The sequence below is a fragment of the Salvelinus fontinalis genome, chromosome 24 (assembly GCF_029448725.1).
Source record: "Salvelinus fontinalis isolate EN_2023a chromosome 24, ASM2944872v1, whole genome shotgun sequence".
Classification (NCBI taxonomy): Eukaryota; Metazoa; Chordata; class Actinopteri; order Salmoniformes; family Salmonidae; genus Salvelinus; species Salvelinus fontinalis.
Genome location: NC_074688.1, coordinates 33,041,905 through 33,068,607, shown reverse-complemented (window position 1 = coordinate 33,068,607; position 26,703 = coordinate 33,041,905). Strand labels below are relative to the sequence as shown.

The 26,703-nt window shown below is 42.2% G+C and overlaps 1 protein-coding gene across 1 annotated transcript in view; it reads left to right on the top strand.

The window, feature by feature from the left end:
- The first annotated feature begins 301 nt into the window (after positions 1–301).
- The window catches only part of LOC129822320 (serine/threonine-protein kinase NLK-like), a 136,245-nt gene continuing 109,843 nt past the window's right edge, over positions 302–26,703 (top strand). Inside the window, exon 1 of the mRNA XM_055880514.1 lies at positions 302–1,932. Coding sequence (XP_055736489.1) covers positions 1,484–1,932 — 449 coding nt within the window. The 5' untranslated portion in view covers positions 302–1,483. The remainder of the gene's footprint in view (positions 1,933–26,703) is intronic.

Below are 26,703 nucleotides of genomic sequence, written 5' to 3'. Positions count from 1 at the left end.
AGAGAACGTTCTTGTTGAGCGGATAATGATTGGGTCGCGCTCCTGGTGTAATTTCTATGAGCAACTGGAGCTCCTGTTCTCCATTCGGGTTCAACTGTTCTATTCATATTTCACTGCGACCTACAAGTCTAGGTCTCCACAATGGCGGTGGTTTCAAGTGTCCACAGGCCTTGACTTTTGTGGTAAATCCTCGGTTGCTATCTGGATGCAACTGATTGGCTAAAAAACATAAAAAACGTCAAACTCGTCCTTTGATTGGAGCCACAGCCTTCCATCACTGACTGGTTGGGTACTCTGGCTGTGCTTGTTTCCTAGGTCCTGACAGCACCATCCGGCTGGAGGGAGTCGACACTGGCTGCTTGTTTTCTATATACAAGGGACTTTTGGATATTTTTTGTTTTTATTCATATTTTCCTTTAATGGATGTATGTGTGTGCTGCGTAAAGAGATAGTGTGCGGAACAAACTGAACACACGGGATCCAATGGGGAAAATAAGTTGACTGTGCTGTCGGAAGAATTTGTTTTCCTCGTTTCCAGAAATAAATATAGCACATTTTATCAACATGATTTGGATTTCTGGAGTCTGGGGTTGCGGGAATTGTGACATCTGAGGGAGGACAGCGGTCCGTAGCCCATTTCTACAAGACATCGTAAACGGCAACATTGTATCACATCTCGGTAGCGTTCTCGCTTTGCTTGGGTCTATTTGTTCTTGCAGCCGAGTCTACTGCTACATAATATTGTAATTGTTGTTATATGCGGAACATTTGAAGTCTCCCATACTGTTTTGCAACGCTTACTACAAGTGTCTATCAAGCAAACAACGGTAGCTTGACCTAAAGCCGAATAACTTCTGCAAACTGCATGCAGCACAGGCGGTGGGAACAACGGCGTTGCTGGACCAGACAATATGGCAAACTTGAGTAATGAAAGATGAATGCTGTGCTATTTCCCATGTGATACATATCGGTTTCCCTTTTAATATCAAGAAGGGGAAATTGACCGAGTTTTGTCAGTGGAGAGGAGAACGCCACTTCCAACATGAGGGAGACCTAGGGCCGCGGATAATTTATTTATTGTGGGGGGTGCGGGTTCTTTTCTGTCGCATTTTTTATTTAAAAATTTTAACAAAATATACATCATTTACATTTTAATTATTGCAATAGTTTAGTGGCCTATCTGCTATCGGTGCATGCGGAAGAAAATGTAATTACGAGAACTAGGTCAGATCCGTGTAATGATAAAGCTTTTAGGGAGAGTGAGGTTGATCTCAGAATTATAGCTGACATGTTTATTTAATTCAAACCTTTTCAAGTTGGTTTTGTTGATTTTATGCATCGGGTCACAACCAATGACCAGTTAAGCATCATCTGCCCAATCCTATAGCCTACCTTCACCTGGGATATTATTTTCGCGTAAAATAAAAGGCGCATTTTCACCTATATCCCTCCTTTTCCTTTCTTTTTTATTGTTATTGAGTGAATGGCTTTGTGCGGAACAACGGCTGCCAATGCCGCAAAAATGATGGCTGCATACAACGGTGGCGCCTCGGCAGTTGCTGCCCATCACCCGCACCATCACCACCAACTACCGCATCTCCCACCTCCCCATCTCCACCACCATCACCACCCGGGCCAGCATCACTTGCAGCACCCCGGCTCTGCCGCCGCTGTCCACCCTGTACAACAACACGCTTCTACAGCTGCAGTGGCAGCCGCGGTAATGCTGAACCCGAGCCAGCAACAACCATACTTTCCCTCGCCAGCTCCTGGACAAGCCCCCGGCCCGGCAGCGGCAGCGGCACCTGCCCAAGTTCAAGCTGCGGCTGTCAAAGCTCACCACCACCATCATCAACACTCACACCACTTACAGCCGCAGTTGGACATAGAGCCCGACAGACCCATCGGCTATGGAGCTTTTGGGGTGGTCTGGTAAGTGTTACAAATATGTTTACCTAACTACTGGATGAGGCAAAGAATGTGTGATGCCATGCGCTCTCTCTAAGGAGGCCGTGTGCACATGACCTGACCTTGTGTTGTAGTAGGCTGCAAAGTTATGTATGAATCAATATGTAGGCCTATGTTGTGATTATGTCAGTAACAGTTAGTTATTCAACATTTTGGTTCCCATTAGATGCAATCACAGGCCAAAAATCTTCATGAGTGAGACTGAACTCACCTCCCCTATATCCCCCAATCCTCAAAATGTAGACATGTTTATGTACTGTTTAGTAGCTTATGAAGCATATCCAATTCCTAAGGTTGAGGTGGAAAAAAATGTGAGTGTGAAGGTGGGGCGGTAAATGGCTTTTGATCCATAGCTCTGCTCCAGGGACCTGTCCTGGGGGTAACATCCACATATTTAACCATAAGATGTTTTTAAGACTTGGGATCAGGCTTTCATCTGTTTCTGGGCTCTCTTCAAGGGGCCAAGGCTCCCAACCTGGCCATGTTCAAGTGCCTTAGTTTTAGAAATACATTAGTTGGCCTATAGAACCACATTGCGTTCTTCACTTCTTCAAAGTACAGAGCACATGTGGATTCTGATGAGCCTTGATGTTGCTACCAGTGCAGTAACATCGTAATTACTACTACAGTATTACTGTAGCACTGTTATCACTCAGCAAGTGTCCTGTTTGTCAGTGATCAGTCATCTCATGGACCACCTCAGTCAAACTCTACCTGCCATTTTATTTTCTCCACTCTAAAAACAACCCATTAATATACCTAAGCTACTCCTACTGTACATCTCAAGGGGCCATATAGGGCGATTCCACGCCAGTGGGAGCTGAATTATTTTTTAGTATCTGAGTATTCGGGCAATTCTTACCTAGAAACTTTATTGGGAGGAAGTATGTTTGAAATGCTTTTTATATTTGTATCATGATGAAAGTGGGCATTTTAGGCCCTTTTTAGACCTATACATGCCTCCTGTAAGACCGTATGATTTGTGAACCATACATGATACAGACAACATATTAGTGTCATTATACTCCTTATAGTGTGCTTTAACATATGGAGGAATGTCTAGATTCTGAAATACACACTTTCACAGTAATTTATTCAACATTAAAAATAGGAATATGAATATCTCAAAACAACCCTTTTAGGTTTTGTTAATTTTAAGCCATATTGTTCGTAACAATATACTCTACAAGTACATGACATTTCCAGAGAGGGCTTTGCTAATTCTGAAGTTCTGATCATTGAGCTCCACCAACACAGTTAATGGTAAATGGATTAAAAGGGAACTCCCTCTGCTGGTGATTTGCTGAATGTTCAATCCTAAAGGAGGGCTGTGATTGGTTAATGACCTATAATGTCAATTTCTATCTATAAAATCATTAAAAGTATCAGAGCCCACTCTGGAAATATTATGTGTTTTGAAGAGTATTTTGTTCCAAACTCAAAAAGGGTAGATTTGAGATACTCATATTAATTGTTTTAATGTTGAATAAATTACTGTGAAAATGTGTATTTCAGAATCTAGACATACTCCATTATGTTAGCGCACACTATAAGGATTATAAAGATACCAAGATGTTGTCTGTATCATGTATGGTACACAGATCATAAGGTCTTACAGGAGGCATGTACACTGAGTGTACAAAACACCTTCCTAATATTGAGTTTGCCCTCAAAACAGCCTCAATTCATCAGGACAAGTACTCTACATGGTGTTGAAAGCATTCCACAGGGATGCTGTGTCACGATCGTTGGAATGAATGGACCAAGTGCGTAGAGTTCCACATGTTTATTTAAATTAAACTCAGAAAAAATAATAAAGAGTAACGAAGCGTGAAGCAAATGCAGTGCTCACAGGCACTACACAAAAACAAGATCCCAACAAAAACCCAGTGGGAAAAGGCTGCCTAAATATGATCCCCAATCAGAGACAACGATAAACAGCTGCCTCTGATTGGGAACCATACCATGCCAACATAGAAAACAAAAACACCTAGATAGGAACACCCCCCCCAGTCACACCTCGACCTAACCAAAATAGAGAATAGAAAAGGCTCTCTTTTGGTCAGGGCGTGACATGCTGGCCCATGTTGACTCCAATGCTTCGCACAGTTGTGTCAAGTTGGCTGGATGTCCTTTGGCTGGTGGACCATTTTTGATACACACAGGAAACCGTAGAGTGTGGAAAAACCCTGCAGTGTTCTAGTTCTTGAAACACTCAAACTGGTGCTCCTGGCTGCTACTACTATACTCCGTTCAAAGGCACTTAAATCTTCTGTCTTGCCCATTCACCCTTTCAATGGCACACATACGCAATCCATGTCTCAATGATTAAAAATACATTAACCTGTCTCCTCCCCTTCATCTACACTGATTGAAGTGGATTTAACAAGTGACATCAGTAAGGGATCATAGCTTTTAACTAGATTCACCTGGTCAGTCTATGTCATGGAAAGAGCAGGTGTTCATAATGTTTTATACACTCAGTGTATAGGTCTAAAAAGAGCCTAAAATGGCCACTTTCATCAGGATTTTCTCAAAAATAATTTGTGATACAAATGTAAAAAGCATTCAAACATGCTTTCTCCCAATTAAGTTTATATGTGAGAATTGCCAGAACAATCTGAGACCAAAAATATTTTCCGCTGCCATGGAATCAACCTATAGGTACAGTTGAAGTCGGAAGTTTACATACACCTTAGCCAAATACATTTCAACTCAGTTTTTCACAATTCCTGACATTTAATCCTTGTAAAAATGACCTGTCTTAGGTCAGTTAGGATCACCTCTTTATTTTAAGAATGTGAAATGTCAGAGTAATAGTAGAGAGAGTGATTTATTTCAGCTTTTATTTCTTTCATCACATTCCAGTGGGTCAGATGTTTACATACACTCAATTAGTATTTGTTAGCATTGCCTTTAAATTGTTTAACTTGGGTCAAACGTTTCGGGTAGCCTTCCACAAGCTTCCCACAATAAGTTGGGTGAATTTTGGCCCATTCCTCCTGACAGAGCTGGTGTAACTGAGTCAGGTTTGTAGGCCTCCTTTCTCGCACATGCTTTTTCAGTTCTGCCCACAAATTTTCTATGGGATTGAGGTCAGGGCTTTGTGATGGCAACTCCGATACCTTGACTTTGTTGTCCTTAAGCCATTTTGCCACAACTTTGAAAGTATACTTGGGGTCATTGTCTATTAAGAAGACCCATTTGCGACCAAGCTTTAACTTCCTGACTGATGTCTTTAGATGTTGCTTCAATATATACACATAATTTTTCTTCCTCGTGATGACATCTATTTTGTGAAGTGCACCAGCCCCTCCTGCAGCAAAGTACTTCCACAACATGATACTGCCGCCCCCGTGCTTCACGGTTGGGATGGTGTTCTTCGGCTTGCCTGTCTCCCCCTTTCTCCTCCAAACATAATGAGGGTCATTATGGCCAAACAGTTCTATTTTTGTTTCATCAGACCAGAGGACATTTCTCCAAAAAGTACAATCTTCGTCCCTATGTGCAGTTGCAATTGCTTTTTTTATGGCAGTTTTGGAGCAGTGGCTTCTTCCTTGCTGAGCGGCCTTTCAGGTTATGTCGATATAGGACTCGGTTTACTCTGGATAGTAGATACTTTTGCACCTGTTTCCTCCAGCATCTTCACAAGGTCCTTTGCTGTTGTTCTGGGATTTGCACTTTTCACACAAGTACATTCATCTCTAGGAGACAGAACGTCTCCTGCCTGAGCGGTATGACGGCTGCATTGTCCCATGGTGTTTATACTTGCGTACTATTGTTTGTACAGATGAACGTGGTACCTTCAGGCGTTTGTAAATTGCTCCCAAGGAAGAACCAGACTTGTGGAGGTCTACAATTTATTTTCTGAGGTCCTGGCTGATTGCTTGACATCATAGGAAAATCAAAAGAAAAGAGGCACAGAGTTTGAAGGTAGGCCTTGAAATACATCCACAGGTACACCTCCAATTGACTCAAATGATGTCAGTTAGTCTATCAGAAGCTTCTAAAGCCATGACATAATTTTCTGGAATTTTACAAGTTGTTTAAAGGCACTGTCAACTTAGTGTATGTAAACTTCTGACCCACTGGAATTGTGATACAGTGAATTATAAGTTAAATAATTTGTTTGTAAACAATTGTTGGAAAAATTACTTGTGTTATGCACAAAGTAGATGTCCTAACCGACTTGCCAAAACTATAGTTTGTTAACAAGAAATTTGTGGAGTAGTTGAAAAACAAGTTTTTATGACTCCAACCTAAGTGTATGTAAACTTCCGACTTCAACTGTATTTAAGTAATATGTTGTTGGCCCCACCTAGTCTTCCAGTGGCATTAGAGAACCTTCCACCCTATTGCTTACTCCCATCAGTTTCCATCAGATCTGAAAACAATTAAGGGATAAAGGGTTATTTTGGGGCTGGGCATATACAGTATCTCTAGCTGGGCTTATGTTTGGAGTTGGAGGGTGATGAATTCTGCTTGTTGTAGTCTTTCCTGCGCACACCATTGGTCAGGGTCACCGTCTTCCCCCTCCTCTTTTCCTGCTCCCCCTGTTCCGTGCATCCCCAGCAACACCAGACCCACCGCGCTATGACCGCCTCTGTAATCTTAGCCTGACCTTTCCTCAAAATCACTTTCTGTTGCTCATTGTCTGATTTTAATCTGCACCGCTGCTGCCCGCCTGGATATTTATAGTGCTGTACTCGCTAAAGGCACAGAGGTTTTCAGGAGCTTGCCCCTCCCTCCCAGAGACCCATCCAGCTGAGCACTCTAGGCATCTCATTTTAATAACAAAGTTGCACTCAGACTCAGTCCAATGTGTTTTTAATATCTTTCAGTACTAAATATTAATCTTGAAAATACAGCTTCATAATGAGGAGGGTGTTTACAAAGCTTGGTGGAGGTTTAGTCTGACCAGGCAAACGTCAGCAATGTAAGGATTTTCTGTTGGTGAAATTCCAATTATTAATGAATCATTGGACTATGACAGTTTTCCGACCAGGTGTTCAAGGAATGGTAGTGTTTATTTATGGTTTATTTGTTCTAAAAATCTATATAAACTGATTATATAGGCTGCATGCGAGCAGAACAACACCAGTGCTGGCCTGGCAAGCACATGATCAGGGACATCCCGAAGCAGTAGTGGCTCTCTTCAACACTATCTAAGTTAGAAGTCTGACTCATGTTGTTGAGTTAGTTAAAGCAATAAGTAACTGCATAGCTATCCGTTCCAAACCAGAGCCAAAATACGGGGCAGGAAAACTGCAGTGGGGGGCTATTAGTTATCAGTGGACCGTCTCTCTTGGAGTGCACTCCAGTGCAGTAAATGCATCAAAGTGCTCAGTGATGCGTGCAGTGATGCATGCAGCCTTGAAATGTGGAGTAAATTGGCTTTGCCCTGGCATAGAGAGCTTGTGTCATGTGCTCAACTGGGTAAAGCCCAGATGGAATTCGGCTTCTCAGGTTAAATTTGAATTCCTTTGGCTATCTGTACGCTTAAGCGAAGGGCTCTAAAACTAGCAGCACATGGCAGTGTAGCTAATCTCATCCTATGGGCAAAGAGGATATTTTGTCTTGCATTGAGTGTTTATCCATTGATTCTCTTAGTTAGATTATTCATGTGATGACTCATGCATGTTGCGACCGGACTTTTGGCCGAAGAATCTGAGTTCCATAATGGTTGGGAATGATTACTTGTGGTGGGCGAGGGAGAGGTTGTTATTGTAAAGTGGGGGTTCACAAAGACAATCAGTCAAATCTTTATTTAGAAATGAATGACTCTTGGAAAGGGCAAACATTTTATAAAAAATAAATAAATGAATTCATCCCTTCGAAATAAAAATCCCAGTAGTCATCAACCAACTTTCTTTCACCCATCCTGTGTTTTCAGATCAGTGTACAAAAGGAGATTAGGATAGGAGTCTATAAAAACAGCACCTGTTGAGAAGCTGGCTCCACTGTGATTACATCTGTCTGTCTGTCAGCTCCAGGAGTGTACTGGACCCAGCTGATCTCTCTCTCCACTTCTCAACCAAACTTTACTCTAAAGTCCAACAGGTATTTGTTGTTATCAAAGCGGTTACAAAACCAAACAATTTGCTTCTGTAACTAACACAGTTGCAAGAAGCATTAGACATTGGTAAACTGTAACATTTTGAATAAAATTATGTTTTTGTCACTGTAAACGAAGGACAGTAGAGCTTGTAGACCATGTCTGTCTTCATATTTTGTGCAGGAGGTGCTGCTTATGTTAGGAATGTACTGGGTCGTTTTATTGCTGGGCTCTAAAACTAGCAGCACATGGCAGTGTAGCTAATCTCTTCCTATGGCCAAAAAGGATATTTTGTCTTGCATTGAGTGTCCATCCATCCAGATACTCTTAGTTAGATTATTCATGTAGATTATTCGCAGCATGTACTCCAGCAGGTATATTTCACTGGTCACCCCCAAAGCCAATTCCTCCTTCGGCCGCCTTTCCTTACAGTTCTCTGCTGCCAATGGCTGCAACGAACTGCAAAAATCACTGAAGCTGGAGACTCATATCTCTCTCACTAGCTTTAAGCACCAGCTGTCAGAGCAGCTCACAGATCACTGCACCTGTACATAGCCCATCTGTAAATAGCCCATCCAACTATCTAATCACCATATTGTTATTTATTTGATTTATTTTGCTCCTTTGCAGCCCAGTATTGCTACTAGCACACTCATCTTCTGCACATCTATCACCCCAGTGTTTAATTTATCATACTGTTATAATTTCGCCACTATGGCCTATTTATTGCCTCACCCCCCTTATCCTACCTCATTTGCACACACTGTATATATCAAATAAAATTGATTTATATAGCCCTTCTTAGATCAGCTGATATCTCAATGTGCTGTACAGAAACCCAGCCTAAAACTCCAAACAGCAAGTAATGCAGGTGTAGAAGCACGGTGGCTAGGAAAAACTCCCTAGAAAGGCCAAAACTTAGGAAGAAACCTAGAGAGGAACCAGGCTATGAGGGGTGGCCAGTCCTCTTCTGGCTGTGCCGGGTGGAGATTATAACAGAACATGGCCAAGATGTTCAAATGTTCATAAATGACCAGCATGGTCAAATAATAATAATCACAGTAGTTGTCGAAGGTGCAACAGGCCAGCACCTCAGGAGTAAATGTCAGTTGGCTTTTCATAGCCGATCATTGAGAGTGTCTCTACCGCTCCTGCTGTCTCTAGAGAGTTGAAAACAGCAGGTTTGGGACAGGTAGCACGTCCGGTGAACAGGTCAGGGTTCCATAGCCGCAGTCAGAACAGTTGAAACTGGAGCGTATATATAGACTTTCTCTATTGTATTATTGACTTTATGTTTGTTTATTCCATGTGTAACTCTGTTGTTGTTTGTGTCGCACTGCTTTGCTTTATCTTGGCCAGGTCACAGTTGTAAATGAGAACTTGTTCTCAACTAGCCTACCTGGTTACCTGGTTCTTTGGGATAGGGGGCGCTATTTTGATGTCCGGATGAAAAGCGTGTCCAAAGTAAACTGCCTGCTACTCAGGCCCAGAAGCTAATATATGCATATTATTAGTAGATTTGGATAGAAAACACCCTGAAGTTTCTAAAACTGTTTGAATCATGTCTGTGAGTATAACAGAACCTATTTGGCAGGCGAAACCCCGAGGACAAACCATTCAGATGTTTTTTGTTGTTGAGGTCACTCTTTTCAATGGGTTTTCATTGGGAATCCAGATTTCCCAAGAAACTTTCTTGCAGTTCCTATCGCTTCCACTGGATGTCAACAGTCTTTAGAAATTGGTTGAGGTTTTTCCTTTGAGAAATGAAGAAGTAGCACTGTTCAGAACGAGAGTAGAGGGAAGTGTACTCTTTGATAGAGGCGCGTGACCTGAAAAGCACTCTCCACTTTGTTTTCCTCCGTGATTGAACACAGTATGTCCCGTCTTAAATTTTATTTATTATTTACGTAAAAAAATACCAAAAGTTGTATTTGGAAAGTACTTTGAAATGTTTGGACAAAGCTTACAGGTAACTTATGATAAATTTTGTAGTCATGTTGCGCGAGTTGGAACCAGAGTTTTTCTGGACCAAATAAATTGACATTTTGGATATATATCGACAGAATTAATCGAACAAAAGGACCATTTGTGATGTTTATTTATTTATTTATTTATTATTTATTTTTATCCTATTTTCTCCCCAATTTTCGTGGTATCCAATCGCTAGTAATTACTACCTTGTCTCATCGCTACAACTCCCGTACGGGCTCGGGAGAGACGAAGGTCGAAAGCCATGCGTCCTCCGAAGCACAACCCAACCAGCCGTACTGCTTCTTAACACAGCGCGCCTCCAACCCGGAAGCCAGCCGCACTAATGTGTCGGAGGAAACACCGTGTACCTGGCCCCCTTGGTTGGCGCGCACTGCGCCCGGCCCGCCACAGGAGTCGCTGGAGCGCGATGAGACAAGGATATCCCTACCGGCCAAACCCTCCCTACCCCGGACGACGCTATGCCAATTGTGCGTCGCCCCACGGACATCCCGGTCGCGGCCGGCTGCGACAGAGCCTGGGCGCGAACCCAGAGACTCTGGTGGCGCAGTTAGCACTGAGATGCAGTGCCCTAGACCACTGCGCCACCCGGGAGGCCCATTTGTGATGTTTATGGGACATATTGGAGTACCAACAGAAGAAGCTCGTCAAAGGTAAGGCATGAATGATATCTTTATTTCTGCGTTTTGTGTCGCGCCTGGAGGGTTGAAATATGATTGTCTGTGTTTGTTTGCTGGTGTGCTATCCTCAGATAATAGCATTGTTTGCTTTCGCCGTAAAGCCTTTTTGAAATCTGACACGTTGGCTGGATTCATAACAAGTGTAGCTTTAATTTGGTGTATTGCATGTGTGATTTCATGAAAGTTAAATTTTTATAGTAATTTATTTGAATTTGGCGCTCTCCATTTTCACTGGATTTTGGCCAGGTGGGACGCTATTCCAGAGAGGTTAAATAAAGGTGAAATAAAATAAAAAAATAGCTTATTAACCTGTTTGGGCTGCAGGGGCAGTATTGAGTAGCCGGATAAAAGGTGCCCATATCAAACGGCCTCGTACTCAATTCTTGCTCGTACAATATGCATATTATTATTACTATTGGATAGAAAACACTCTCTAGTTTCTAAAACCGTTTGAATTATATCTGTGAGTAAAACAGAACTCCTTTTGCAGCAAACTTCCTGATAGGAAGTGGAAAATCTGAAATCGATGCTCTGTTCTAGGGCCTGCCTATTAATGTCCTTGATATTTATTAGTATAGATGCACTTCATACGTCTTCCACTAGATGTCGACAGGCAGTGAGAGAAGAAATGGAGTGAATAACTTGATCTGGGGTCGAACAAAAGCTCTTTGTATGACGTGTCACCAGTTTCCTGTTTTCTGGAGAGCGCGTGAAGGGACCTGGTTTTGCCTTCTGTACAGCTGTCGTTATAGACGACTAATATCTCCGGCTTTAATTTTATTTGATACATGTGACAATATCATCGTAAAGTATGTTTTTTCAATATAGTTTTATTGGATTATTGAAATTTTTTCGGGACGTTAGGCGTGTTGCGTTGTGTGCCTTTGTTCAGGAAGGAGAGCTTCGAGCCACTTTGCTAGCTTTCCGTGCTAATTGACTGGAGAAGAGGACATTCTAAATCCAAACAACGATTGTTCCCGACAAAGGACCCCTTGTACAACATTCTGATGAAAGATCGTCAAAAGTAGGACCCATTTTATGATGCTATTTCATATATCTGTCGAACATGTGAAATAGTCGTTTGCGCCCAGATTTTGGGTACTTTCTCGCTATACCTAAGCTGGATGTCGTAATGAAGTTATTTTTAGAATTCTAACATGGTGATTGCATTAACAACTAGTGTATCTATCATTTCCTATACAACATGTATTTTTTAGTAACGTTTATGTATAGTTATTTGGTCAGAATAGTTTGAGTGTCATAAAAATATCCGCACATTCTGGGAAAAAGATGCTACGTTAGCACAATGTATAACCACTGATTTCAGCTCTAAATATGCACATTTTCGAACAAAAGTGTATGTATAATCTGATGTTATAGCACTGTCATCTGATGAAGCTTATCAAGGTTAGTCAAAAATTATATATCTTTTGCTGGTTTATTTGCTATCGCTAACGTGCCTATTGCTATCGCTAACGTGCCTTGATGAATGAATGCGGTAGTTTGGTAGGCTATTGTAGTAAGCTAATATAATGCTATATTGTGTTTTCGCTGTAAAACACTTAAAAAAACGAAAATATTGTCTGGATTCACAAGATGTTTGTCTTTAATTTGCTATGCACCATCGATTTTTCAGAACTGTTTTATGATGAGTATTTAGGTATTTGACGTTGGTGTCTGTAATTACTCTTGCTGCTTCGGTCCTATTTGTGACGGTAGCTGTGATGGTAGCTGCAATGTAAAACTGATTTATACCTCAAATATGCAAATTTTTCGAACAAAACATAGATTTATTGTATAACATGTTATAAGACTGTCATCTGATGAAGTTGTTTCTTGGTTAGTTAGGTTGGCTTTGTGCATGCTACCTGTGCTGTGAAAAATGTCTGTCCTTTTTTGTATTTGGTGGTGAGCTAACATAAATATATGTGGTGTTTTCGCTGTAAAACATTTTAAAAATCGGACATGTTGGCTGGATTCACAAGATGTTTATCTTTCATATGCTGTATTGGACTTGTTAATGTGTGAAAGTTAAATATTTCTAAAAAATATATTTTGAATTTCGCGCCCTGCACTTGAACTGGCTGTTGTCATATTGTGCCCGGCTTCGGGCTTGCAGCCCAAAGAAGTTAATGCAAGTGCGCACCAGCAAGAGGCCGTTGTTTGGTTAGCGATGTTTCTGTAGGGCTCAAGTTATTGCAGAGTTTGCAAAGCAAATGTCCACTGGATTGATGCAAATAATCATAATATCATTCACTTCTTTGTAGTTAACATGTAATTGAGATGGGTTTTGGGAAGCCTTTCATACCAAAAGTAGGTTATCATTAGCGTAATCGCTAACGGCTACACATAGGCGCACACACACACACACACACACACACACACACACACACACACACACACACACACACACACACACACACACACACACACACACACACACACACACACACACACACACACACACACACACACAGGGGTGTTCCTGTGCCATTTCAGAAATTTGCAGTAAAATACAAATCACTGATGCATTTTGTTCATGTTATGATTAACTTAGACAAATTAATGCATTTTCTAAATAGTTTCAATACATTTAGTTGATTTCCTGCTCAATACCTTTTTGATATTGTTGAATTTTGTTTTAATGTCTGGATTCCGTGAATCAGTCCGCGTTCTCCGCAAGGCAGATTTTATAGGGCACTATGTTTCCAAATGCATTTGTGACACAAATCCCATCCAAGTTATGGGACCAATATTAGCATTTTTCACTCATCATGTTCAAATCATGGGATTTGTGCCACAAAAGCTAAAACGTTAGCATTTGGAACAGTGCCAGGGAAATACAACCAAAGCATGGATTGCTGTCATACCTTGTCCATTGACTGCTTACAGGGTAAGGAAACCAAGGTAATTTTGTAATTTGGGTGAACTTTCCCTCTAAGTTGTTGGTTTTCATGCTGTTAGCTGGGGTTTGATCCTTGTGTGGAATGTGTTTGTGTGGTCACAGAGAGATGAGGGGGGTTTGATCCTTGTATGGAATGTGTTTGTGTGGTCACAGAGAGATGAGTGGGGTTTGATCCTTGTGTGGAATGTGTTTGTGTGGTCACAGAGAGATGAGGGGGGTTTGATCCTTGTGTGGAATGTGTTTGCGTGGTCACAGAGAGATGAGTGGGGTTTGATCCTTGTGTGGAATGTGTTTGTGTGGTCACAAAGAGATGAGGGGGGTTTGATCCTTATGTGGAATGTGTTTGTGTGGTCACAGAGAGATGAGTGGGGTTTGATCCTTATGTGGAATGTGTTTGCGTGGTCACAGAGAGATGAGTGGGGTTTGATCCTTGTGTGGGATGTGTTTGTGTGGTCACAGAGAGATGAGTGGGGTCTGATCCTTGTATGGAATGTGTTTGCGTGGTCACAGAGAGATGAGTGGGGTTTGATCCTTGTGTGGAATGTGTTTGTGTGGTCACAAAGAGATGAGGGGGGTTTGATCCTTATGTGGAATGTGTTTGTGTGGTCACAGAGAGATGAGTGGGGTTTGATCCTTATGTGGAATGTGTTTGCGTGGTCACAGAGAGATGAGTGGGGTTTGATCCTTGTGTGGAATGTGTTTGTGTGGTCACAGAGAGATGAGTGGGGTTTGATCCTTGTGTGGAATGTGTTTGTGTGGTCACAGAGAGATGAGTGGGGTTTGATCCTTATGTGGAATGTGTTTGTGTGGTCACAGAGAGATGAGTGGGGTTTGATCCTTATGTGGAATGTGTTTGCGTGGTCACAGAGAGATGAGTGGGGTTTGATCCTTGTGTGGAATGTGTTTGTGTGGTCACAGAGAGATGAGTGGGGTCTGATCCTTGTGTGGAATGTGTTTGTGTGGTCACAGAGAGATGAGTGGGGTTTGATCCTTGTGTGGAATGTGTTTGTGTGGTCATAAAGAGATGAGGGGAGTTTGATCCTTATGTGGAATGTGTTTGTGTGGTCACAGAGAGATGAGTGGGGTTTGATCCTTATGTGGAATGTGTTTGCGTGGTCACAGAGAGATGAGTGGGGTTTGATCCTTGTGTGGAATGTGTTTGTGTGGTCACAGAGAGATGAGTGGGGTCTGATCCTTGTGTGGAATGTGTTTGTGTGGTCACAGAGAGATGAGTGGGGTTTGATCCTTGTGTGGAATGTGTTTGTGTGGTCATAAAGAGATGAGGGGAGTTTGATCCTTATGTGGAATGTGTTTGTGTGGTCACAGAGAGATGAGGGGGGTTTGAGGTGTTAAGACTAGCCCCCTCCTCCTTAGCCTAATAACTCTCTCTCTCTCTCTCTCTCTCTCTCTCTCTCTCTCTCTCTCTCTCTCTCTCTCTCTCTCTCTCTCTCTCTCTCTCTCTCTCTCTCTCTCTCTCTCTCTCTTTCTCTCGCTTTCTCTCTCTCTCCCTCTCTCTCTCTCTCTCTCTCTCTCTCTCTCTCTCTCTCTCTCTCTGTCACTCACATACACACACACATCCTTCTGGTTTATTGGTTCAAAGAGGCTGCTTGTTCTCAGTTGCCCTCTTCATGTTTGTAACCTGATATTCTTTATTCCAGTATTGTTTTAAAGGGTTGAGACGTGAGGAAAGGATCAGATGTGTGTGTGTGTTTTCTTCTCTCTTGCCTTACCCTGTGTCAGACTCATTGACCTGTGTGACCTGCAGTGAGATGTTGATCAAACGCTGGTCAGGTCACTCTTCCAGAAGTGTTTGCAAGGCAGGTGAAATAGATTTAGACTACGAACGCTGCTGATTGAGCTTACGAGAAGCATTAGGAGGTGAATGACAATCAATGGATTAATGATGACAAAAGTTCCTTTAACTGTTTAATTGTTAACCTTCATGTGCAGGTACAATACCTGGGTAAATGAGAGACTAGAAGTATATCAAAAGATTAGAACAGCAAGCAAATACATTTTTGAAAACCTTAAATAAGACTTTAAGAGAGAGCTAGTCTTACCCTCAGTTAAAGTTCTTTTACACTAAAGCTACCTTATTCGGGACATAATGTGTAACTAGTCTCTGACTGGTCTTCTGGTAATCCACACATTATCCAATGTCGCTGATTCCAGAGCTGACATGAAGGAAGTGCTGCGTTTACAGTGACCTTTGACCCTCTGTTGCTCACGATGACCCTTGCTCAGCACACCACCACACTTGCAGCTCAATACCAACTTTACAGTTCACCAACACAGCATCGTCATTGTGTGTATCGTGTCGTGTCCCAGTCAACAAAACAAAACACCCCTTTCCCCAGATTATCCACGTTAACCATTGACTTTCCAGCCTCGTTCATTGTCATTTCTTAGTTTTTTTGGGATGATTATGAAGCCTGCAGACTGGCTGCTTGAGGCTTTTAGTACCCTGAGCATAAAAGGCTCTCAGACAGCCTGTTTTCTTTAAAGCAGCAGCAGCCACGTCAGTCAGAAGCAGCTCTTAAGAGGCCTGCGTTTGGCAGATACACAGACTAAGACGAGCGGCGAGCGCAGGACTTACCTTTTGAAGTACTGCTGGGGTGGGGGTGAGGGGAGGGAAATACTGTCATGGATATATGCCTGTTTAACCATACAGTCACCTGCGGCTGGCAGCTTATCCCAGACCTCGTTGACCCTGTCCACAGCTCCACACTTCATAACAGCAATCAACAGCTGTTTCAGAATGTTCCTAGTACGCAGAGGGGGTCCAGATTGCGGTAGTCATGTAACTGGGGGTTTTGGCTCAAATCAAATGAAAAACTCTCCATGCTTGTATGCTTAGCTTAGCTGATCTTGGCTGAGAAACTGACAAAGAAGCAATAGAGAGAACACACTATCTGATGTCAGTTGTCATATGTGAATGTTTTGTAATCGGCGCAATCGGTCGGCCCTAGATCGTATAACAAAAAGTATGCAATTGTTGAGGATGAGGCAGAACTCAAATGCCTGTTAAAATACTAATCAGAGAGAGTGTCTCTTTAGCTTTGCTGAAGCAGGGATGACGAATGCTTGACTGTGTCTCTCTCATCCTTGGAAAATTCAGCTGTTAATTAAAAATGCACTGCCAAAGACGACATCTTGATTTAAAGGCCTGGCACTCACGTTTATTTTTAGCTTCTCTATTAGTCGCTGCATTTGATTGTGAGCACGTTTCCAAAAGAGAGCATTTCCCATCTGCCTCCTCAGGACTCCTATCCTGAGAATAGGGCTCTCTTTCTTTAGCTGACCTAAGATAGGAAAAACCATATGCTGTTGATTGCTAGGTTTTCCTCAACACCGGGGCAATATGTACAAATCCACTGTTCTTACTGGTTTGTTACAGACAGAGGGTTCTCTTTGCCACGTATGGTCCTCTTGAAGTCACACAGACTCTTCCACACATAAACCTGTCTTCACATGTGACTCACATGTTACACATACAGCAAGACGTACTGCCTGTGGTCCGCCACTCGGGTGACCAGCTGGTGTGACTCAGTGTTTGGTTGACGCTCGTAGGATTGCCATGGAGGAGGGCCAGGAATGCCCACGACTAATGAGCCAGCCCAGCCCAGTGCGCTCTGTGATCCATGCGTGCTAGGGCTGAGGTAGTACTTATATCCCTGGATATTGGCCCACTGCAAGGCAAGCTGACATGGGATAACTGCAAGCTGATACTTCAGCCTCTCGAGATGAGAGAGAGAGAGAGAAAAAGGGAGGCAGGGAGGGAGAAAAGGGCCTTGGCTGATTACAGCATCCTGAGGAAATGTGGGAGATGGGCAGATAAGGCCATCGATTAGAAGGCTCTGGGGAACAGGAAGCGAGAGAAGAGAGATAAAGGGAGGGAGAGGGGAGCCCAGTGTCTCAGGGTGTTTTCACATATAGTCCACTTTAAAATAACCAATCTTAGTCCTCTTTAAAGTGATCTCTGGAGTAAAAAAAAGCTCAATAACTCAGTTCTCTTTGTATTCACACTGCCCTTGCTTTTGAGTGAGGACTCAGCTCTCTTGCCAGTTCACTTTAACATTTTTGTTGTCCGAGTCCTCTTTCTATTACATAGTTCAGGACAAGCCGTACCATTTAGGAAGCTAATAGATAATTATAATCCAAACATAATATTAACACGTAAATATTACTTGTAACAGGATAAATAGCAGAAGAATAACTGCAGATTGAATAATGCTTAAAAAGTATACTCAATGTAGGCTACTGCCCCTTTATAAAAGCCCATTTTGCCTAAAATGACATACCCAAATCTAACTGCCTGTAGCTCAGGCCCTGAAGCAAGGATATGCATGATCTTGGTTCCATTTAAAAGAAAACACTTTGAAGATTGTGGAAATGTGAATTGAATGTAGGAGAATATAACACAATAGATCTGGTAGAAGAAAATACAAAGAAAAAAACAACTGTTTTTTTTCTACCACCATATTTGAAATGCAACAAAGGTCCCAGTTCTAGCTGTCACTCTGGTTGTAATTCCGATGGTATCCACAAGATGGCAGCAGTGTATGTGCAACATTTCAGACGGATAACTTAAAGTATGAGCGAACTGCATGACAGTTAGTGCGACGTCACCCAGGTACATTTGCGCAAATCGTGAAGGAGACATTTGCATTCATATTAAATTTTTCTGCAAGAATATCATCAAATCTGTATACTTGGACTTTGATTCAGCTTTTCCAGTATTAGTAGCCATATTATAAGTTCAAAATTTGCAAAACAACCAGTTTTCATAACTTCATATCTCTGAATATTCTTTTAATCTTTGTCCAAAAGGAAAAGGCATGCTGTCGCACAAGGTTAGTAGCTTCATTTTACGACAGATACAGGGTTTCCGGATACTCCGGTAAAGCCTCGCTCATTGGCTATCTACGAATGTGATTTGAACTGTTGAAACAACGTTTAGGGTTACATTTTCACAGATTCCCTTCTTTGCAAATTGAACGAGTGGAAATACAAAATCGATCGTGCATGCTATATGGACATTTTTAGGATATGAAAAAGGATTTTATCTAACAAAACGACACTTCATGTTATCTCCGAGACCCTTTGGATGATAAACCAGGGCAATATTTCAGAATATAAGTACACATTTCAGCTTCAGAGGTGAATTTATCAAACCTATCGCAGTGAAAGTGTTTTGTTGTTAGGAGCTCTCAAACAATAGCATGGCATTTTTTCGCAGTAATAACTACTGTAAATTGGACAGTGCAGTTATATTAACAAGAATTTAAGCTTTCAGCTGATATAAGACACTTATATGTACCGACATTTGTTGTTTGTCTAAAATCTGCATGCAGCGCCTTGTGTCACTATCGATTTACAACTGTAACTGTCCCGTTGATGGGATGCCTACCTACGAAGTCTATTAGAGCTTGCATTGATTTTGTACCCTATGATGTGGTTCTCACCAAATATGTTGGCATTTTCTCCCATTATTCAAACCTCACAATCAAAAAAAATTCGTAGCCTATAGATCACGTCACAAACAAATCATTTAAACATTGTGACAGTATAGAACTTTTGGGGAATTTCCATTAGAGGTCGACTGATTATGATTTTTCAATACCGATACCGATTATTGGAGGACCAAAAAAAAGCCGGTACCGATTAATCGGCCGATGTAACGACTCTCCTCTTCGTCTCATGATGAGGAATAGGAATCATCGGACCAACACGCCAAATATGGTAAGTGCTCATAGTAAATTTAATCAAATAAACTGAACACTGAATGACAAAAAAACAACAAAGAGAGTGAACGACACGAAACAGTCCTGTAAGGTGAAAAAACACAAAACAGGAAACAACTACCCACAAACACAGGTGGGAACAGGGTACCTAAGTATGGTTCTCAATCAGAGACAGCGATTGACAGCTGCCTCTGATTGGGAACCATACCAGGCCAAACACATAGAAAAGGACAACATAGAACAAAACATAGAATGCCCACCCCAACTCACGCCCTGACCAAACCAAAGTAGAGACATAAAAAGGATCTCTAAGGTCAGGGCGTGACAGCCAATTTTTATTTATTTATTTGTAATAATGACAATTACAACAATACTGAATGAACACTTATTTTAACAATATAATACATCAATAAAAATCTATTTAGTCTCAAATAAATAATGAAACATGTTCAATTTGGTTTACATAATGCAAAAACAAAGTGTTGGAGAAGAAAGTAAAAGTGCAATATGTGCCATGTAAAAAAGCTAGTGTTTAAGTTCCTTGCTCAGAACATGAGAAAATATGAAAGATGGGGGTTCCTTTTAACATGAGACTTCAATATTCCAAGGTAAGAGGTTTTAGGTTGTAGTTAATATAGTATTTATAGGACTATTTCTCTCTATACCATTTTGTATTCCATATACCTTTGACTATTGGATGTTCTTATAGGCACTTTAGTATTGCCAGTGTAACAGTATAGCTTCCGCCCCTCTCCTCGCTCCTACCTGGGCTCGAACCAGGAACTCATCGACAACAGCCACCCTCGAAGCAGCGTTACCCATGCAGAGCAAGGGGAACAACTACTCCAAGTCTCAGGGCGAGTGACGTTTGAAATGCTATTAGCGCGCCCCCGCTAACTAGCTAGCCATTTCACATCGGTTACACCAGCCTAATCTCGGGAGTTGATAGGCTTAAAGTCATAAACAGTGCAATGCTTGAAGCACAGTGAAGAGCTGCTGGCAAAACGCACGAAAGTGCTGTTTGAATGAATGCTTACGATCCTGCTGGTGCCTACCACCGCTCAGTCAGACTGCTCTATCAAATATCAAATCATAGACTTAATTATAAAATAATAACACACAGAAATACGAGCCTTTGGTCATTAATTGTCGAATCCGGAAACTATCATTTCAAAAACAAAACGTTTATTATTATCGCATATACCCTGACTCTGCGTGCAATGAACGCAAGAGAAGTGACACAATTTCACCTGGTTAATATTACCTACTAACCTGGATTTCTTTTAGCTAAATATGCAGGTTTAAAAATATATACTTCTGTGTATTGATTTTAAGAAAGGCATTGATGTTTATGGTTAGGTCCACGTTGGAGCAACGACAGTCCTTTTCCGCGAATGCCACTGCATCGATTATATGCAACGCAGGATACGCTAGATAAACTAGTAATATCATCAACCATGTGTAGTTATAACTAGTGATTATGATTGATTGATTGTTATTTATAAGATAAGTTTAATGCTAGCTAGCAACTTACCTTGGCTTCTTACTGCATTCGCGTAACAGGCAGGCTTCTTCCTCGTGGAGTGCAATGAGAGGCAGGTGGTTAGAGCGTTGGACTAGTTAACTGTAAGGTTGCAAGATTGAATCCCCGAGCTGACAAGGTAAAAATCTGTCGTTCTGCCCCTGAACAAGGCAGTTAACCCACCGTTCCTAGACCGTCATTGAAAATAAAAATGTGTTCTTAACTGACTTGCCTAGTTTAAATAAAGGTGTCCAAAAATACCGATTTCCGATTGTTATGAAAACTTGAAATCGGCCCTAATTAATTGGCCATTCCGATTAATCGGTTGACCTCCAATTTCCATGCATCCTTGACAATCGCTACTCAATGATCAAAAACAGCACGTTTTTCTATGCCAACCTTCCTGTGCATCTTCTCTCGTTTATGGCACCAATGCTAAGGGTTATGGGCAAGGGAACAGTGTTGCAGTAGCCTAGTGTGTGGTACTGGAATAATGACAAGCGATCCTGGAGCGCTTTGTGTTCACATTGCACTAAGAAAGGGAATCGGACAGTGGTCTTCAAGCAAACCGAACTCAGTCCACCTCTGGGGAATGTCTCAGTTCAGGTTGCTTTGGGGACTATTTTGAGGAGTCTGAGTTCCTTTCGAGTGTTCACACTGCACATAAATTTAAGCGAACCGCACTAAGGGTTTTTGCTGTCCTCTCAGAGCAGAGAGGCGAGTTGTCTATGGAGATGTTTACAGGCATGCTCATTGGAACCCCCCTAGCCCCCTGTGTGACAGCGTTTGATTGATTCTCCGTCAGGAAGCAGGAAAACCATGCGTCGTCCTCCATTTACTGTACCCATCTTCTACCACAACAGTCCCTCCATGGGTGGCATGACCCATTTGTCTAAAGCATTATCTGGCTCCATAAGTGGCTCAATCCAGGAGATGGTGCAAATAGTCATTATTTTGACAGTGTTTTTTCATGTGCATTGAATCTGTATGAAGCTGCACCTCCAAACAATGCTGCTCAATTGTCTGTAGCGAGAGGCCACATTAGCTAGTGTTTGTCAATTGAGACAAACTTGCAGGTAATAATGTCCATTGTGCTACTAGTAAAGTTCTATTATACTTGAAATGCCACTATTTCTTACATAATGATGAGTGTATGGTCATTGAAATATGATAATAATAGGTTTTTATTGACACATGGAAATAAGAATGCGTAACACTTGGGTTTGAAATTGCTATTATACCTGTGTAGAAACACTGTAGTATTAACTTATTGTAATTGCATTTTTGTTATGACACAAGAGGAGCAGTGACTGCTACTTATACCATTTGCATAACTAAAATTACTTTAGTTTATGTTGCGGTGCTAGTCAAAAAACACTAGCATAACATTTGATAATATAAATGCAATTATTGACTGGTGTTTCTAATATTTTGCATGACAAATTCAAACCTCTCTATGCTTTCTTCAGTTGTTAACGTAAATTCATTCAGATTGTATTTCTTTATGTGATTAAGGTTTAATTTTCTGACTTTAAATGGCCTGCTTGAAACTAATGGTGTTGCAGTAGAGCATCAGGTGTCATTAGAGAATCTGATGAATGTGTTTTGGGACCATGTCAGGAGGGTCCCAAAACCAGGGGACCACGTTGGAAACAAGTGAATTTCATGTTATCCCCAGAGTAATACTCTGCATCTTTTTCCCTCGGAAAATAAAATCAATCATTTAGAATTTCAAACTGTAATCCTGAACCCTTTCCTCTATTGTTCATAAACCAGTGACAAACCGTCTAATGGTTTGAGGTAGTTTCCTTTCACCTAATCTGCAAGATGGTGTCATCAACAGCCAGAGGTTTTGACACAGAAGCAGCGGTTGGCTAGCATTTACTGTGACTTGTTTTCCGTAGAGTGGGAAAGCTTTTTTTCTGGGTGGCTAGCCTGGGTTGTAAGGGGTGGCTAGGCTTGTGGGGTGGTAAGGGGAAGCCTTGGGTGTGTCTGTGCTGCTATAGGCCATGTTATCTGCGTGTGAAACCTTCCTCTCTGCACAGACCAGGCTGCTACTCACCTCCTGCTGACATCAAGTGAAGGTCTGGAGAAATCACACAGAGTGAACTGCATGGCCCACTACCTCGCTCTCAATTAGCAGGGCTACCTTTCAATTGGTGTGTGTCTGTGTGTGTGTGTGTTCCCTGCCCAGCTTCCTCACCCAGGTTTTTGCTGACTCTGGGCATCTGCAACAAATAAAATAATCAATCATGTCCTTTAGGGCAGCAGCTGCACTGGATGTAATTGTTCCTTTTCTGCCATTAACGTTGATTTAGTTTTCCTTGTAGTGGGCGGAGTTTTTCTTGCGGCTGCTGCCTAGTTTCCTTCAGCATTACTGTCAAGCTTATGTCCTTCCTAGCCAGCCAGCCAGCCAAGCACATCCCTCTCCCAATGATCCTCCGTTGTTAGGCGGAAACCATATGGTTGGCTCCCTGATCCTATTTGAAAGGGTTTACCTTGGGGGTGGCGTGCGTGTTTGTGTGTAGCCTGGCTGAGAGGGCTGGAATGCGCTCTGCTAATGACCCAGGCTTGCCCTTCTGCCCCTGGCTGTACTGAGCCTCTGCTGCAGCAGCATCTTCACCGTATAGGGCCTAGGCTGACTAAGCCCCCTTCGCCCTTGCTAGCTAAAGAGCAGGACTGACCCCGGGGGCACATACAGCTTTGTAACTCCAACACAATACCATGCAGTACAGTTAATGGGGGCTCTTATTCCTACAGGAAGAAGAGCCTCTTCTGTGTCAGAAAGCAGATAAAGAAGGCAGGAGAAGCCAGGCTGGATGTACTGTGCTGTGTGTGTAGCAGTACACTAGCTGAATGTACTGTGCTGTGTGTGTAGCAGTACACTAGCTGAATGTACTGTGCTGTGTGTGTGTAGCAGTACACTAGCTGAATGTACTGTGCTGTGTGTGTAGCAGTACACTAGCTGAATGTACTGTGCTGTGTGTGTTGCAGTACACTAGCTGAATGTACTGTGCTGTGTGTGTAGCAGTACACTATCTGAGTGTACTGTGCTGTGTGTGTAGCAGTACACTAGCTGAATGTACTGTCATGTGTGTGTAGCAGTACACTATCTGAATGTACTGTGCTGTGTGTGTAGCAGTACACTAGCTGAGTGTACTGTGCTGTGTGTGTAGCAGTACACTAGCTGAATGTACTGTGCTGTGTGTGTGTGTAGCAGTACACTATCTGAATGTACTGTGCTGTGTGTGTGTGTAGCAGTACACTATCTGAATGTACTGGGCTGTGTGTGTAGCAGTACACTAGCTGAATGTACTGTGCTGTGTGTGTAGCAGTACACTAGCTGAATGTACTGTGCTGTGTGTGTAGCAGTACACTATCTGAGTGTACTGTGCTGTGTGTGTAGCAGTACACTAGCTGAATGTACTGTCATGTGTGTGTAGCAGTACACTATCTGAATGTACTGTGCTGTGTGTGTAGCAGTACACTAGCTGAGTGTACTGTGCTGTGTGTGTAGCAGTACACTAGCTGAATGTACTGTGCTGTGTGTGTGTGTAGCAGTACACTATCTGAATGTACTGGGCTGTGTGTGTAGCAGTACACTAGCTGAATGTACTGTGCTGTGTGTGTAGCAGTACACTAGCTGAATGTACTGTGCTGTGTGTGTAGCAGTACACTAGCTGAATGTACTGTGCTGGGGGTGTAGCAGTACACTATCTGAATGTACTGTGCTGGGGGTGTAGCAGTACACTATCTGAATGTACTGTGCTGGGGGTGTAGCAGTACACTATCTGAATGTACTGTGCTGTGTGTGTAGCAGTACACTAGCTGAATGTACTGTGCTGTGTGTGTAGCAGTACACTATCTGAATGTACTGTGCTGTGTGTGTAGCAGTACACTAGCTGAATGTACTGTGCTGTGTGTGTGTGTAGCAGTACACTATCTGAATGTACTGTGCTGGGTGTGTAGCAGTACACTAGCTCTGTGGTCCCCAAACTTTTTATAGTCCGTACCCCTTCAAACATTCAACCTCCAGCTGCGTACCCCCTCTAGCACCAGGGTCAGCACACTCTCAAATGTTGTTATTTGCCATCATTGTAAGCCTGCCACACGCACACTATACGATACATTTATTAAACATAAGAATGAGTGTGAGTTTTGTCACAACCCGGCTTGTGAGAAGTGACAAAGAGAGCTTATAGGACCAGGCCACAAATAATAATATAATAATAATCAATAATTTAGCTCTTTATTTAGCCATCTTACATTTAAAACCTTCATTGTTCATCAAAAATAGTGAATAACTCACAGGTTAATGAGAAGGGTGTGCTTGAAAGGATGCACATAACTGCAAGGTTGGCTTGTATTGGAGAGAGTCTCAGTCTTAAATCATTAAATCAGACAAGTGACAATTATGGTCAGTAAAGAAAACTTTAAGCTCATCTCTCAATTCAATTTTTTTGTCAATACTTTGCCACTTGATAACCAGTGCACTTCTTTCTGTATGTTGTAAAAGCGTTACTGTCACGACTTCCGCCGAAGTCTGTCCCTCTCTTTGTTCGGGCGGTGTTCTGATTGGTTTTGTCTTGTCTTCCTTCACACCTAGTTCCAATCCCATCAATTACATGTTGTGTATTTAACCCTCTGTTTCCCCTCATGTCCTTGTCGGTGATTGTATGTTATGTGCAAGTTATGTTCTGGTGTGCCACGGGTTTTGTACCCACTTTTATTATGTTGTATATTTTGGTTTTCGGAGTTTTGTGAGAACTTATTAAACGACTCCGTTTATACCAAGTTCGTTCTCCCGCGCCTGACTTCCCTGCCACCAGCACGCACCCATTACAGTTACATGGTCGCTGCCCATATCATTGCATAATGCAGAAAATATACACACGTTCAGGGGCCTTGCTTTAACAAAGTTAACCATTTCACTGTTGTGTCCAAAACGTATTTCAAGCTGTCAGGCATTCCCTTGGCAGCAATAGCCTCCGGGTGAATGCTGCAGTGTACCCAAGTAGTGTCGGGAGCAACTGCTTGCATGCACGTTATCACTTCACTATGTCTCCCTGTCATGGCTTTTGCGGCATCAGTACAGATACCAACACATCTTGACCACCAAAGTCCATTTGATGTCACAAAGCTGTCCAGTACTTTAAAAATATCCTCTTTTGTTGTCCTGGTTTGCAGTGGTTTGCAGAAGAGGATGTCTTCCTTAATTGACCCCCCATAAACGTAACAGACATATACCAGGAGCTGTGGCAGGCCTGCCACATCTGTTGACTCATCCAGCTGTAACGCATATAATTCACTGGCTTGTATGCAAAGCAGTAATTGTTTCAAAACATCTCCTACCATGTCACTGATGCATCTTGAAATGGTGTTGTTTGATAAAAGCATTGCCTGTATAGTTTTTTTGCCTTTTCCACCAGCATTGTCCCAGCCATATCCACGGCAGCAGGAAGAATTAAGTCCTCCACAATAGTATGGGGCTTGCCTGTCCTAGCCACTCGGTAGCTCACCATATAAGACGCTTCTAGCCCCTTCTTATTAATGGTATCTGTTGCTTTCATACATGTCTTACTACCCGAAAGTCGTCTTAATTCTCGCTCAAAACACTCCTGTGGCTTATTTATCAAATTGGCATGTTTTGTTTATAAATGTCTGCGCAAGAGTGAAGTTTTTATCGAGTTGTGAGACTGTACTTTTGCACATATAACACACTGTGGCTGAGGAAAGACACTACTCCCAATATAAGTGAACCCCAAATCAATGTAGTGCCTCTTCGATGGTCCGATGTCCCTGTCTGTTGTTCGGTGCTTTCCCGGGTAAGGGAGCAGTAG